This window comes from Solanum lycopersicum, chromosome 5 (assembly GCF_036512215.1).
Source record: "Solanum lycopersicum chromosome 5, SLM_r2.1".
Lineage (NCBI taxonomy): Eukaryota > Viridiplantae > Streptophyta > Magnoliopsida > Solanales > Solanaceae > Solanum > Solanum lycopersicum.
The window spans coordinates 64,843,957-64,856,355 of NC_090804.1; the positions used below are offsets into that span (position 1 = coordinate 64,843,957).

At 33.5% G+C, this 12,399-nt stretch overlaps 2 protein-coding genes across 6 annotated transcripts; one reads left to right on the forward strand and one right to left on the reverse strand.

The window, feature by feature from the left end:
- Positions 1–608: 608 nt before the first annotated feature.
- On the reverse strand, positions 609–2,008 carry LOC101261031 (probable transcription factor At5g28040). Its single transcript, XM_004240210.5, has one exon. The coding sequence runs from the start codon at positions 1,758–1,760 to the stop codon at positions 753–755; it is 1,008 nt and encodes a 335-aa protein (XP_004240258.1). The 5' UTR covers positions 1,761–2,008; the 3' UTR covers positions 609–752.
- A 2,451-nt stretch (positions 2,009–4,459) lies between these two features.
- Positions 4,460–9,300, forward strand: LOC101260731 (uncharacterized). Of its 5 annotated transcripts, none has more exons than XR_002027752.3 (4): positions 4,460–6,767; positions 6,858–7,018; positions 8,118–8,232; positions 8,855–9,300. XR_002027752.3 is itself a non-coding variant. In XM_069298173.1 (4 exons), the coding sequence occupies exons 2-4, from the start codon at positions 6,864–6,866 to the stop codon at positions 8,978–8,980; spliced, it is 399 nt and encodes a 132-aa protein (XP_069154274.1). In that variant the 5' UTR covers positions 4,754–6,767; positions 6,858–6,863; the 3' UTR covers positions 8,981–9,300. The 5 variants fall into 5 exon arrangements, 3 of the variants coding, with proteins under 3 accessions (XP_069154274.1, XP_069154273.1, XP_019069367.1); XR_003246993.2 differs by having other exon boundaries at positions 8,833–9,133; XM_069298173.1 differs by having other exon boundaries at positions 4,754–6,767; positions 6,858–6,999; positions 8,833–9,300.
- Positions 9,301–12,399: the final 3,099 nt, after the last annotated feature.

Here is a 12,399-nt window from a genome sequence, read left to right on the forward strand (position 1 = left end):
TCTTGACCATACCATTTATGAAATCGTTTCGTTGAGTTACCTGAGGTACAGGACGACTCCCCGGGGGACTATGTTCATAAATTTAGGACCTTTAAGCTTTCATGCCAACTCTAAAACCACACAAACAGGACCACTGCATATTTGGTATCATAATCACAGTCCAAACGCTACGATTGTTTCTCTGGCTACTGTAACTTCAACTTATTATGTTTGATTTTTTTCGATAAAGTGTGGTGAATTATGTTTATATGCTATCCTAATATCTCATAAAACGACCTTGAGTCGCAACTCATGCCATCACAGCTTCTTGTGAAACACACTAACATTCGCAAGTCATACATAACAGGATCGATAACCTGCACAACCACTGTCATCCGAGCATTCTATCAACACACACTGTACAATTACACATCACTAACAAGCCAGTAACTACGTTTTCAAACAAAACTATGTGTATCAATCAGTAGCATACCAATTCAATCAATTACGAAACATGGCTAGTTACTGCATTCTCTTTAAACATGTTCCTAAGCCGATACCTTCTGAACTCATTTTACATTTCGAGATAAAAAGATAATCAAATAGTAGCAAGCCAGAATAACACCCTATGAAAAAGAAACCTCTTCTTTAGCCATAAATTTACAAAATTTCTTGAACAAAAGGTAGTAATACTACTATATGAGCGGGAAAAAAAACTACTACGGAAATCTAAACTCAAAACTCAAACCATATACAGTTTTTAACACATTTACTCATAGACTTTGAAGAGAATGCTCAAGTACCAACCTCATACGACGAGCCAATACATTCAACTCCGCGACTCTTTGTTCCTTCCACCTCTCTTCAAACTCGTTCGAGCTTGCTTCCTTCATAACACCACCAAGATTTGATCTTTCTCCATTTCTAAAATCTTTCAAACACTCATCAAACACATCCATTACCACTTTTGCAGCAGTATCCCCAACACCAAATTCAATTCCAACTCGAACCGGACCATTCACACGACTGAATTCAACGCGTTCATCCCCTATCTCCCCTGTATCCAATTCCACATTCACCTCACTCAACTTCCCATCTTCATCATCAAACTCAATATTACCATCATTCTCTTTCTCTTCTTCACCCTGTTCCACTTCCTCATTCACTGAAACCCCATTACAGTTCGACCCATTCTCATCTTGGTAAGGAACAATACCATATCGATTTGGGTCATAAATATTCGGCAAAAAACTAACCTTAACCCCAACCAAATTCGATTTCTTCGATTTCTCAGCATTAAAAGGCGATGTATCAGAAAAATCAGGATGCCATAGCTGTTTCGATAGATCATACAAAGCACGATCATGAGGAGACAACAACGACCTATCTAACCCTCTACTCAAACGAGAAGAAATAACCCGAAACTTCTTCCGAAGCCTACGAAGCTTCTCTGAAAGCTGAGATTTCGTATAAGGCTGCGACATGGTATTCGAAAAACGAGTATAGAAAACATTAAGATCACGAGGGAAGAAGAGATTTTCCGATGACCCATCAAGTAGACCTTGAAGAAACCGGATCTCATCCGGTTCAGTCCATATTCTATGAAATTTGAATGGTGGGTCCGAACCCATTTCTCCAACTCCTCCATTGGCATCACCGGCGCCGGCGCCGGTAAAGGGGTCGTCGGTTGCTTTGCGTTTGATAGGGAGTTTATTAGGAGAAGAGGGTAAAATGGGTTGAGTTATTTGGGTTGATTGAGAAAGAGGAAGAGTGGAGTCCATGGCTATATGATTAAGGGCTGAACCATTGAAGACGATAATAGTGCTATTGTGTTCATGAATTTGAGATTTTAATTAATTTTGTGATTTGGTTTTAATTTGGTTTGAGCGTTACTTTCGGTTTAGGGTTAAGACTTTGTAAAAAAGGAATTAATTTTAGATAATGACTAATCTAATCAAAATTTATTACTAGCAAAATAGAGAGGTTAAGTAATTGGATATTATTATTTGCAAATATTGAATTTTGTTACGGAGAATAGCCTAGAGGATTAATCATATTTTCAAGAATCAATTTAGATTTACGATTGATCTTATTATAAAAGTTAGCTATCTTATAAATAGGTTGTTGTAGTAGTATAGTGACACGAAGGGAGACTTGTATATGGTGTCTATTGATCTAAAACAAAATATTTATATGATGGTATCCGATGATGTTTGAAGTTTAAATGTGTATATGTGATGTATATTAGGAATTAGAGCTTTTGAGATGGAATTGATCTGCGAGGCCAGTTCAATTCTTGAGTTAAGTAAGATTATGTTTAATTTTTTTAGCCCATTTAGGAACGGGATTTTTTAGTCCAGCATCACTTGGTCCTTTAGCTTTGTTAGGCTCAACCCACAAAGTTCAGAGTTCAACCCGCGTGCTATATATATATATATATATATATATAGTTATATAGTTATATAGTATTGTTTTATTTGTAAAGTTTTTATCAAATAATATATTAGAAGAAAAAAAAAACACATATTTTAACCTAACTTGTTTTTTGTGGGAGGAATAGTTGAATGATCAACATTTTTCGCTAAATTTTATGTTGATTATTATGTATTTTGGTAAGCATTCACCGAAGTGTGAGATTTATAAATGTATTCTTGTAAGTATTCGCTGAAATATGTAATTCATAAACGAAAGGAAAATTTGTATGTATTGATGTCGTATTCATGGACGTCAACATTCGATACTCTTAGATACTCCTTCTAAGAGAGTAATATTAATTATTTTTTGGTTGAATGGTCAACCCGTGACCCGCTTAGGGTTAGGTTGGACCGCTATATTATTGACCCTTTAATTAAAAGGGTCAGTCGTCCCAACCCATTTAATTCTCTAGCCCATTAGGATTGGATTGGGCCAGCCTATCTTGACAGCTCAATTACCAATACATGGATATGAGTGATGACGACAAAGATCTGAGTTAAGATAGTGAAAGATGAATCACATCATTTTCTCATCGTGATGAGATTGCAATTTGAATCAATCTTTAGTTTGTTCCTATTTATACAAGTGTTTGATGTGACATATTTGATAAGAAGTGTGTTGGTGTATGTTATTCACGTATGATACAGTATTGATTGATAAGATATGTGATAGGGTTAACGAGATATTGAAGTTTAATAATCGAAAAGTTACAGACTAAGTGGGACTTTCAGGAATGCAAGTTCAAAACATTATTCATACTCAAGAAAGGAAGCTGAAAGTACCTTTGTTCCATAATTCAATGAGGCATTGAGACTTGAGATGATGTTGCACATCATATTGGAGCGAAATGGATGAAATTGAAGCTCTCATCTAGGTACTTTGCGGTTAGAATGTGATTGTCAAAATTTTAAGGTGAATTTTATAAAGTGATGATTATATATTTTGTTTTATGTTATAAAATATTGATAAAAAAATATGCTGACGTAAAAAAAAGTGCATACAAAAAAAAATATGCATACAAAGACGAGGAATAAAAAGAAAAATATGCCATAGAGAGGGAATATAATATTTGACTTATTTTTTTTAAAAAAATTAACTTAAAATAAATATTTTCAAATTTTTTTATTCTTTTACTCAATACTATAAAATACGCAATAAAAAATTACACAAAAAAACTAGGCTTAAGTCATAGACGGCCCCTTAAAGTTGTCTACATATTTCACTTAAACACTTTAACTAGGACTTATACCTATTGAACACCTGGACTGTTCTGAATTTGAACCATTTAAACACGTTGTGTACATGTGACAAAAAAGTGAGATTCACGCCTTAATAAGCGCGTGAATCATTTAATCAGAAATTTTCAAACTTTTTTTCTCATTATTTTTTTTAAAAAAATAACAATCTTTTCAAATCCTTCTTTTCAAAATAATACCACCCCTGCTTCTATTTCTTCATAACAATCCACCATTATCATAAGAATTCCAAGGCAATAATAAATCCAAACATCACTTTATTCCTTACATTTCAAGCCTTAATATGTTTGTTTTATCATATTTCTTCTTGTCATTATTTTAATTTTTCAGATTTAAAATTATATCTTGACATCTTTTTTGCCGGAAAAAATGGATACCACCATCCATATTTTTTTTCTGGGAAAAACGAAGGCCATCATCCACATCTCCTTACCAGAAAAAATGGAGACGCATACAAAACCCCTTCTTCTTTCACAACAAAGTAGAACAAAATTCGAAAACAAAATTAATTATAACGTATTTTTATAAAAAAATAACAATATCAATTCCAAATAGGAACAAAAAGACGGGATAAAGAGAAACAAAAATAAAAAATTCTTAGTTAGTATATGTTAAAATCTCCACTTTTTTTTTAGATGAACAACAACAATGGTGGAAAGGGTTATCTTTTAAGGGAAAGAAAAGAAGGGGAGGTTTGGGGTGGGTGGGGGTGAGGTGGATTTTTTTTTTTCTGGTTGATACTTTTTTTTTTAGATTTAGATTTTTTGGTATTTTAATTTCATTTATTTAAGATAATTAAATTAAAATGTCACATATTGTAATTTAATTTGTTATTTTGCCACATCAACTGTGTGTGTTGCATGCACTTCATTTTTTAATTAGGTGTCAGAAAAATGCTTGATAGGTACTTATTTTGTAAGGTTGAAGTGTCTAATAGGAAAATGGATATGTTGAGGTGTTTAAAGTGAAATATGTGGACAACTTTAAGTGGTCGTAGATGATGAGTTAAGCCAAAAAACTATTTTTTTTATCTTCGAAATCCTGAGTTAAGCCAATGTTAAGCCAATTCATCCAAACAGTTCAGCTCTTCCTCCCCAACTCGCCGCCTCCACCGCGACGCCGCCGCCCTACCTACCCTCCCATCCGCAGCGCCACTCTGCATCACCGCCCCCATTCTTGATATAAATCCCCTTTCTTCCATCTGCGTAAATGAAGCTCTGCTGTCATCCTCTTCAATCAGCCATGAAGATGAAACTACCTCTTTGAGCTTCAAATGGGAAAAAAATGAACCTATCACCTCGTATAATCTCTCCTTTAGCTTCCAATTTACTCACAAAAACTTCCCATTTCTACACTCAATTCCACCAAAATCCATATTCAACTCATTCACTCCAAGCTCTTCAAAATTCCCCCAATTCGAACAACTCCATCATCACTTCTATGTGTAATTCACTACGCAGAGGAGAAAATTGGCAAGTCTTAACAAAAAAGTTTCAATCTTTTCACTTTACTGACCCAATTGTTCAAGAAGTGCTCTTACAGCTCAAAGAACCTCATGATGCCAAAAATGCCCTCAGTTTCTTCCATTGGTCAGCAAAAAGTTTTAATTCTCGACATGGGGTTTTCATTTATTGCATTATAATTCATATTCTTGCGAAATCTAAGCTTGTTAGACATGCCAATGCGTTGATTGAATCTGTTTTGAGGAAAGAATCAGGGGTTGATGGACATGTGTTTAGTGTTCTTGCTTGTTTAATTGGAAGTTATAAATTAGCTGATTCGTGTTCGTTTGTGTTTGATTTGTTTGTGCAATGTTGTGCTAAGTTGAGAATGATAGATAAGGGTCTGGATGTTTGTAAATTGTTGGATGGAAATGGATTTATGCTTAGTTTAATTAGTTATAATACTCTGCTACATGTCGTGCAAAAGTCAGAAAAGACTTCGATGGTTTGGGGTATCTATGAGTATATGATTGAAAAAAGGATATACCCGAATGAAATGACAACTAGAATTATGATTAGTGCTTTGTGCAAACAAGGGAGGTTACAGAGATTTTTGGATGTTTTGGAGAAAAGTCATGGAAAAAGATGTCGACCTGGGGTTGTTGTGAATACGTGTTTGATATATGGGATGATTGAGGAAGGTAGAATTGAAGACGGGTTAAGGTTGATGAGGAGAATGTTGCAAAAGAATATGATACTTGATACAATTTCTTGTTCGTTGATCGTTCTTGCAAAGGTGAAGATGAGAGATCTGGAGTCTGCTTGGGGGGTTTATGATGAAATGCTTAGGCGGGGTTTTGAAGGGAATGCACTGGTGTACGATTCATTCATTGGGGCATATTGTGAGGAGAAGCGGATAGATGAAGCGATTAAGTTGATGGACGAAATGGAGTGTTTGAATATGAAACCATTTAGTGAAACATTTAATCACCTGATTAAGGTTTGTTCAGAAGTGGGAAGATTAGAAGAAAGCTTGAAAATTTGTGATAAAATGATAGGAAATGGGCTCCTTCCTAGTTGTTTATCTTTTAATGCGCTTGTTGCCAAGCTTTCTGAAAATGGAAGTGCAAAGTGTGCTAATAAGCTATTGACTACTCTGATGGATAAGGGTTTCATTCCAGATCAAAGCATCTATAGTTACCTCATTGTTGGTTATGCCAACGTCGGTGACGTTGAGGGAGCACTTAAGCTTTATTATGAAATGCAATATAGGTCGATCTCTCCTAATACTTCTATTTTTGATTATTTAATTATTGCTTTGTGTGAATGCGGGAGATTGAAAGAAGCGGACGAATTTCTGTCTTTAATGATTGGTCAATCCTTGAGACCAAGCATTCATGTTTATAAGAAATTAATCGCAAGACACTTGGAGAGGGGTGATGAAACAAGGGCTAATCATCTGTACAGACAAAGACGTACCGAGATTGACAACATACAATAGAATATTTCTGAGCTTTCTACTTTATTTGCAATGCTGTCTTGTTGTATCAGTAAGCGGATTAAAGTTGTTTCGCACAACTTCCTTTGTGATGGCATTGGTGAATGTTTGTAGCAGGTTGTAACGTGGTCAATATTTATCCATTGCACATGCATATACCTTCTACCCCTTGCCTGCTTGTTCTAAATCTGTTATTTCTTTTTCTAGTAATGGATGGATGAGAGTGATGGTACAAGTGATTCTGTACTACAGCATAAACCTATCTGGGCTACTTATAACCCGAAGTGGAAGAAGGAGAAGAAAAGAACAGTAGAAAAGAAGAAACAAGGTGATCTGCACGGCACATATGGTACCAAAGTCTTTCAAGTGTGAGCGCAACAATCTATTATCTCATGCCTTTTATCGATTGCTTATAATTGTTGTATTGATGCCACTTCTCTCTCTCTCTGATATTTAACATTGCCTTTTGATACTAAATAAACACATCAGAAATATTGCTATACAAATCGATTGTACTATTTTCGTATAACTGAGAAATCAACGAGGAGCAGTGGTGCAAGGCTCAACACTCGGTGGATAATGGGTCTGCTCATCTACCCTTTCTCCATTTAGATACCAAGGTTTATCTGTTGCAAGGTTCGAACCAGTGACATGTGCCTAATTGGGAGCTAAATTGATAGTGCAGCTTTGTTTCTTTGCTCAGTGACCAATTACTATTTCTACTAAAAGACTTGTCTTCAATTTTCAGGAATTTGTGTGTATTTATGAGAACTTTTTTACAGATTGCACTGAATGGTTAGATATGGTCATCAAATGTTTCTACTTTAATCATTGAATTGATCTTTGATATTGGACGTCAAGGACAACAATAATAGCATATTACACTATGCCCGTAGTCGTTTTTTTATTTATGTGATGATTAAGATTGATGAATTAAAACAAACTTGTACTGCATGCTGGTCCATTTTTACATAGTTGGCCTAAAGCAATATTATTGCTGAATTATTAGAGGATATATATCAGAAAATGCCAAAAAAAGCATCACAAGCATCACCTTTGATAGACTTGTAAAACAAAAGGAGTTGTCTTTGATACATCTCTCTTCTATTTGGTAGTTCTGATTATTTCTTGTGAAGTTTGATTTTTTTTTCTTCTGTTCGTTTGACAATGAATGGAAAAAAATATAACTAAGTCTTAATCACAACCTAGTCGGGGTCGGCTATGTGAATCTTCACTACCCCTTCCGGTCCATCTAGACATATCTGCATCCTATACTCAATAAGTCAAGTTCTCTTAACTAAACCTTTATCAAAAAACAAAAATTTAAAAATCAGATTCTCTACCTTTTACACTGACATAAAAATCCCCCAACAAGATCTAAAAACCTAAATTCCAGAAGATCTTTTTTCCTATTACCGCCATTGTGAACGATAGTGCCATGCTCTAACAATCTCCTCCTTTTTACAGGTTTTGTTCTGTCTTTAGCAGATATGGATGAACATCTTATAATGGAAGACGGAAGTCTTGTTTGGACATGTAAAGATGTACTCCAACATCAGAATGATAAGATGATACCTTTGAGGTACGTGAAGCTTTTACTTAGTTTGCTTTGCCTTATTTATCTTGTTTGTTTTGGTGTCCTTCAATATGACTTTCTACTGTATACTACAATCATGGAACTATTTAAAAGGATATTGATGACTTCTGATCTCCAACCAATCTAACTTTTCTGCTAATTGGATTGACTACAGAAAACGAATATAGAGGAAATGTCATTGAGAACCACACTCCACGTATATAGCGAGATTTTAATACCCTCGCCTCCCTCATATTCTCTTGTATTCGGCCTTTAGGCATCTAAAATATTTTGCATGCAATTTCTCTAGACTATCTCTCTGCTTATCAGAAGTGCTCTTATGATTAAGTGTTGTCTGATACATTTATGAGTAACACAAAATGTGGTAAAAGAAGTCAACCTCAATCAATATATATAGTCTTGATTTCTGCATTTTCCTTATTAGCACAGTCCACAATCTTAGTTCTGGTAGTCCATGAACTCTTTCATCACACTATCTCCAGAATCAGCTTTCTTTTAGGAATCAATAGATCACCTCGACTTTTTTTCGACCTTAGTTAGTTAGTTGTTATCACTAATATGACTAGTTTGTCACCAAGTTTTTAGATGTCTGCCTTACAATCCACAGAATCATTTCAAGCTATGTGGTTGGACTCTTCAAAAATATCAACAAGTGCGCATCGGATCCAACACGGATGCAACAACTTTCCATCTATTATTTGAGTGTTCTTATTCTGCAGCTATATGGATTTGATGGTATCCTGGAGCTTGTCAAGCTCATTATTGTGGAGATATTATATACAGAGACGGAGTCAGCATTTGAAGCTTATGTGTTCTACATTTTGTTTTTGTTAAGATGAATTCTTCCAAGTTTGATGATAAAAGGTTTATTTACCAAAAGAGAAAATGGCCAAAAGCCGCTCCCAAAAAATCTATAATCAGATTTCCAACTACACACTGATACTTTACGGGGTATCACCTCCTGAATTTTATAAAACTGAAATTATTACCTCCCTGAACAATATTAAAATTTCGTTTTAAATATATCTTTTTAGTAAATATATTTATTTTAAATGATTTCTTGTTCTTATTTGTTTTCTTTCTTCTCCATATCAATATAAATCAAATATCTTCATCTTTCACCATCTCTAAGCCATTGTTGTCAGCACCATCTCCAATGAATTTGTCATTTAATTTTAAACAAAATTTTGAACTCATGTAAAACTCTTGCAAAATCAATCAACCTAAATCAATTGTAGATAATTTACATATTCATATCACCTCAAACTACTTTAGATTTGATTTGAGAAAAATTAAGTACTTAATCTCTTTGGAATTCAAGGATTCTTGAAACATTCCTTCCAAATTCATTGATCGATTTATGTTCGTATCTTCACCTCATTTGGGAGGCAACACTAGAAATTGCAAAATGGGGCACTCCATTTTTCTTCTTTCTTGCCTTTTAAGAACTATTATCTAGGTGATCTGGGTTTAATTTAAATTCATTCCCCCTAATAGATCCTTTAATTATCAATCTCAAATCTCAGTTAATCAACTATACCTCACAAATTGTCGCTATCAATCTCATTAAATCATCAATCGTCGGTGAATCAGGTTTTTCCTCTTCGAAATTATCGATGATGATGTGGAAGACATCAAAGACTCCTCATATTCCTCGAGAGTTTGATGACCTTCATTAATGGCAATAATAATCTGCCCCGTTCATCCTCTCTCCCCTATTCCTTCACTTTTTTAATTTGTTTTTTAGATTTTCAAAGCAATGTTCAAATATCCCGATATCATCATTCACCTATCTTCTTCAAAGATTCAGTTCATTATTCAGCCATCTTCTTCAAAGATCCAATTTTGATGAACTTATGATGTTTTAGTAATGTTGAAAATGGTGAAAGTGCTTTGGTGATGGAAGGGATGGGTGAAAATAATAAAAAAAAAGAGTAAAGGAATATAAAAAATGAAAAGAAATTATATATGATGACTTTCCACGTGTCAAATGTGTGAAACTCACATGCCACCATATATCTGGTTATGGCTTTTTAAGGGAATAATTATTTCATTTTTGAACAGTTCAGGGGGTGATAGGACATCCGTGAAGTTTAAGTGTGTAGTTGGAAATCGGGGGTATACATTGAGGGGGTATTTGACCATTTTCTCTTTATCAAAATAAATTATATTTCACTATACTGGTCAACTTTTTTTTAAAATCAATTTTTCATGTCATGTTATACTATGTGTTTTTAGTATTTGAACAATTGATGTCGTTGTAAGTAAGTTTAACTATATTGAGCTTCGAAAGCTAAGTATTATCAATAAATAGTATTATCAATAAATACATCATATTGTACATACGAAGCAAACACGTGACCACTAACACTATGTTTAGATCATTGTTACCCCATTGTATTGTATTGTATCGTTATTATATTTGCAATGTTTGTTTTGATATTCTATTGTATTGCTAAATTGCGTTGTTACGTAACAAAGAAAATCCCTATTTTATGGAATAACTAATTTGGTGTATTTCCATTGTTACTTAATTTCGTCTTTCAATTATATCTTTACATAATATTTCAAAATACTATTTTACTCGTTACTTTAATTATTTAAATCTAGTCAAACCTCCTACCCTAGAATAATTAAAGATATTTTTGTAAATTTATAAATTACAATATTTTGATACAATCAAACCAAACAAATTAAATGTTATTAAACAACAACAAACGATACAATCTAGCCAAATATTGTCTTCATCATATAATACAGTACAATAGAGTATAATATGTTATGAAACAACGGGTAACAATGATCCAAACAAAGTGCAAGGGAGGGTAACAGTACGATATTGAAAATTTTGATTTTTCAAAATACTAGATCATAGTTTGTATATGGTGTGGTTTCGGTTGTATTTTTCAAAACTTTTTTTAATGACAAGGAAAATTCACAGTCGCTACTTTTTGGGTGTGCAAGTGGTAAAACTTTTGTTCCTATGCAATACACCTTGCAAATCATACAGGAGAGGTAACCTGCACTAGGCAGACGAGCTTGACTCAGAAGACAAGCCCCTAGGTTTTGCAAGCAAGGAGTTTCGAACTCGAGACCTCCAACATGAAAGTTCCAAGCCCGAACGACCGAGTCACTATCACTCCGAAGGGTATAGTTCGCTTGTATTTTGTGGTTTGCTTAATATTTTGCAATATGATAAATTAATAATCATAATTTATTCAACTTCAACTTACATATACACATATAATGGAGAACTGTAACTTTATATATTTACTTGTACAATGATAAAATATTGTAAATTGTATATATTACCATATAATTCACTTATATTCAACATTTTGATAATTTTATTAGAAAATAACAAATATTATTTTTGTTAATTAAATGCATGCCAAATATCATAATATCAAAATCGTGACATAAATTTTTTAGTATCTATTGTACCGTGCATACCCCTACATTTACATATGCCTATTTATGTCCATTTCTTTCTTTGTTCTTTTTAAATTTTACTCGGATTTAAACGTCGATCTCCATATACAAGTTGAAGGAAAAGAAAAATATATGCACACATATTGCCAGACAAGTCTATATATGTGCCACTTGTGACCAACTAATTTATAAAATATAGTTGAAAAATACACAATATTATTTGAGGTAATTAAACAATAGATAAAACACAAAGGAAGAGTAATATATATGAGGTACAATATTGTTGGCTACCCTATAATAATAATAATAATAATAATCTGTTTGTTTTTTTCAAAAGTACATGTATTAAAATTGAATTAGAACAAGTTAGTTCTCCAAATTCTTAGCCATAAATGTATATTTGTAGAATTTTTTGTGGGTGTTTTTCATGTTAATGAGTGGAATGTTTACCAAATTAAAGTTAGGGCCAACCACCAAAACAGACTTTGACAAATCCATTAACGACTTCACTTGACCAAATTGTACAACTTTCCATAAATAAATTAATATTTCAATTTTTTATTAAAAAAACATAGTTCCTAATTAGAAATTAAACACAAAATTAATTTTAACAAGAGGGGTTAATTACAAGTATTTGTTGGATGTATAACAAAATGTATTGCCGATGATAGTCTCCACCTGTCGTTAATTTTCTGAAATTGTAGAAGCATTTAGAACGGA

Coding starts and splice junctions, on each gene's coding strand:
- LOC101260731 (XM_069298172.1), top strand. CDS start 6,864: ATGGATGAGAGTGATGGTACAAGTGATTCTGTACTACAGCATAAACCT. Junction 7,000..8,117: donor TGATCTGCACGGCACATATG/GTACCAAAGTCT, acceptor TCCTTTTTACAG/GTTTTGTTCTGTCTTTAGCA. Junction 8,233..8,854: donor GATAAGATGATACCTTTGAG/GTACGTGAAGCT, acceptor TACAATCCACAG/AATCATTTCAAGCTATGTGG.
- LOC101261031 (XM_004240210.5), bottom strand. CDS start 1,760: ATGGACTCCACTCTTCCTCTTTCTCAATCAACCCAAATAACTCAACCC.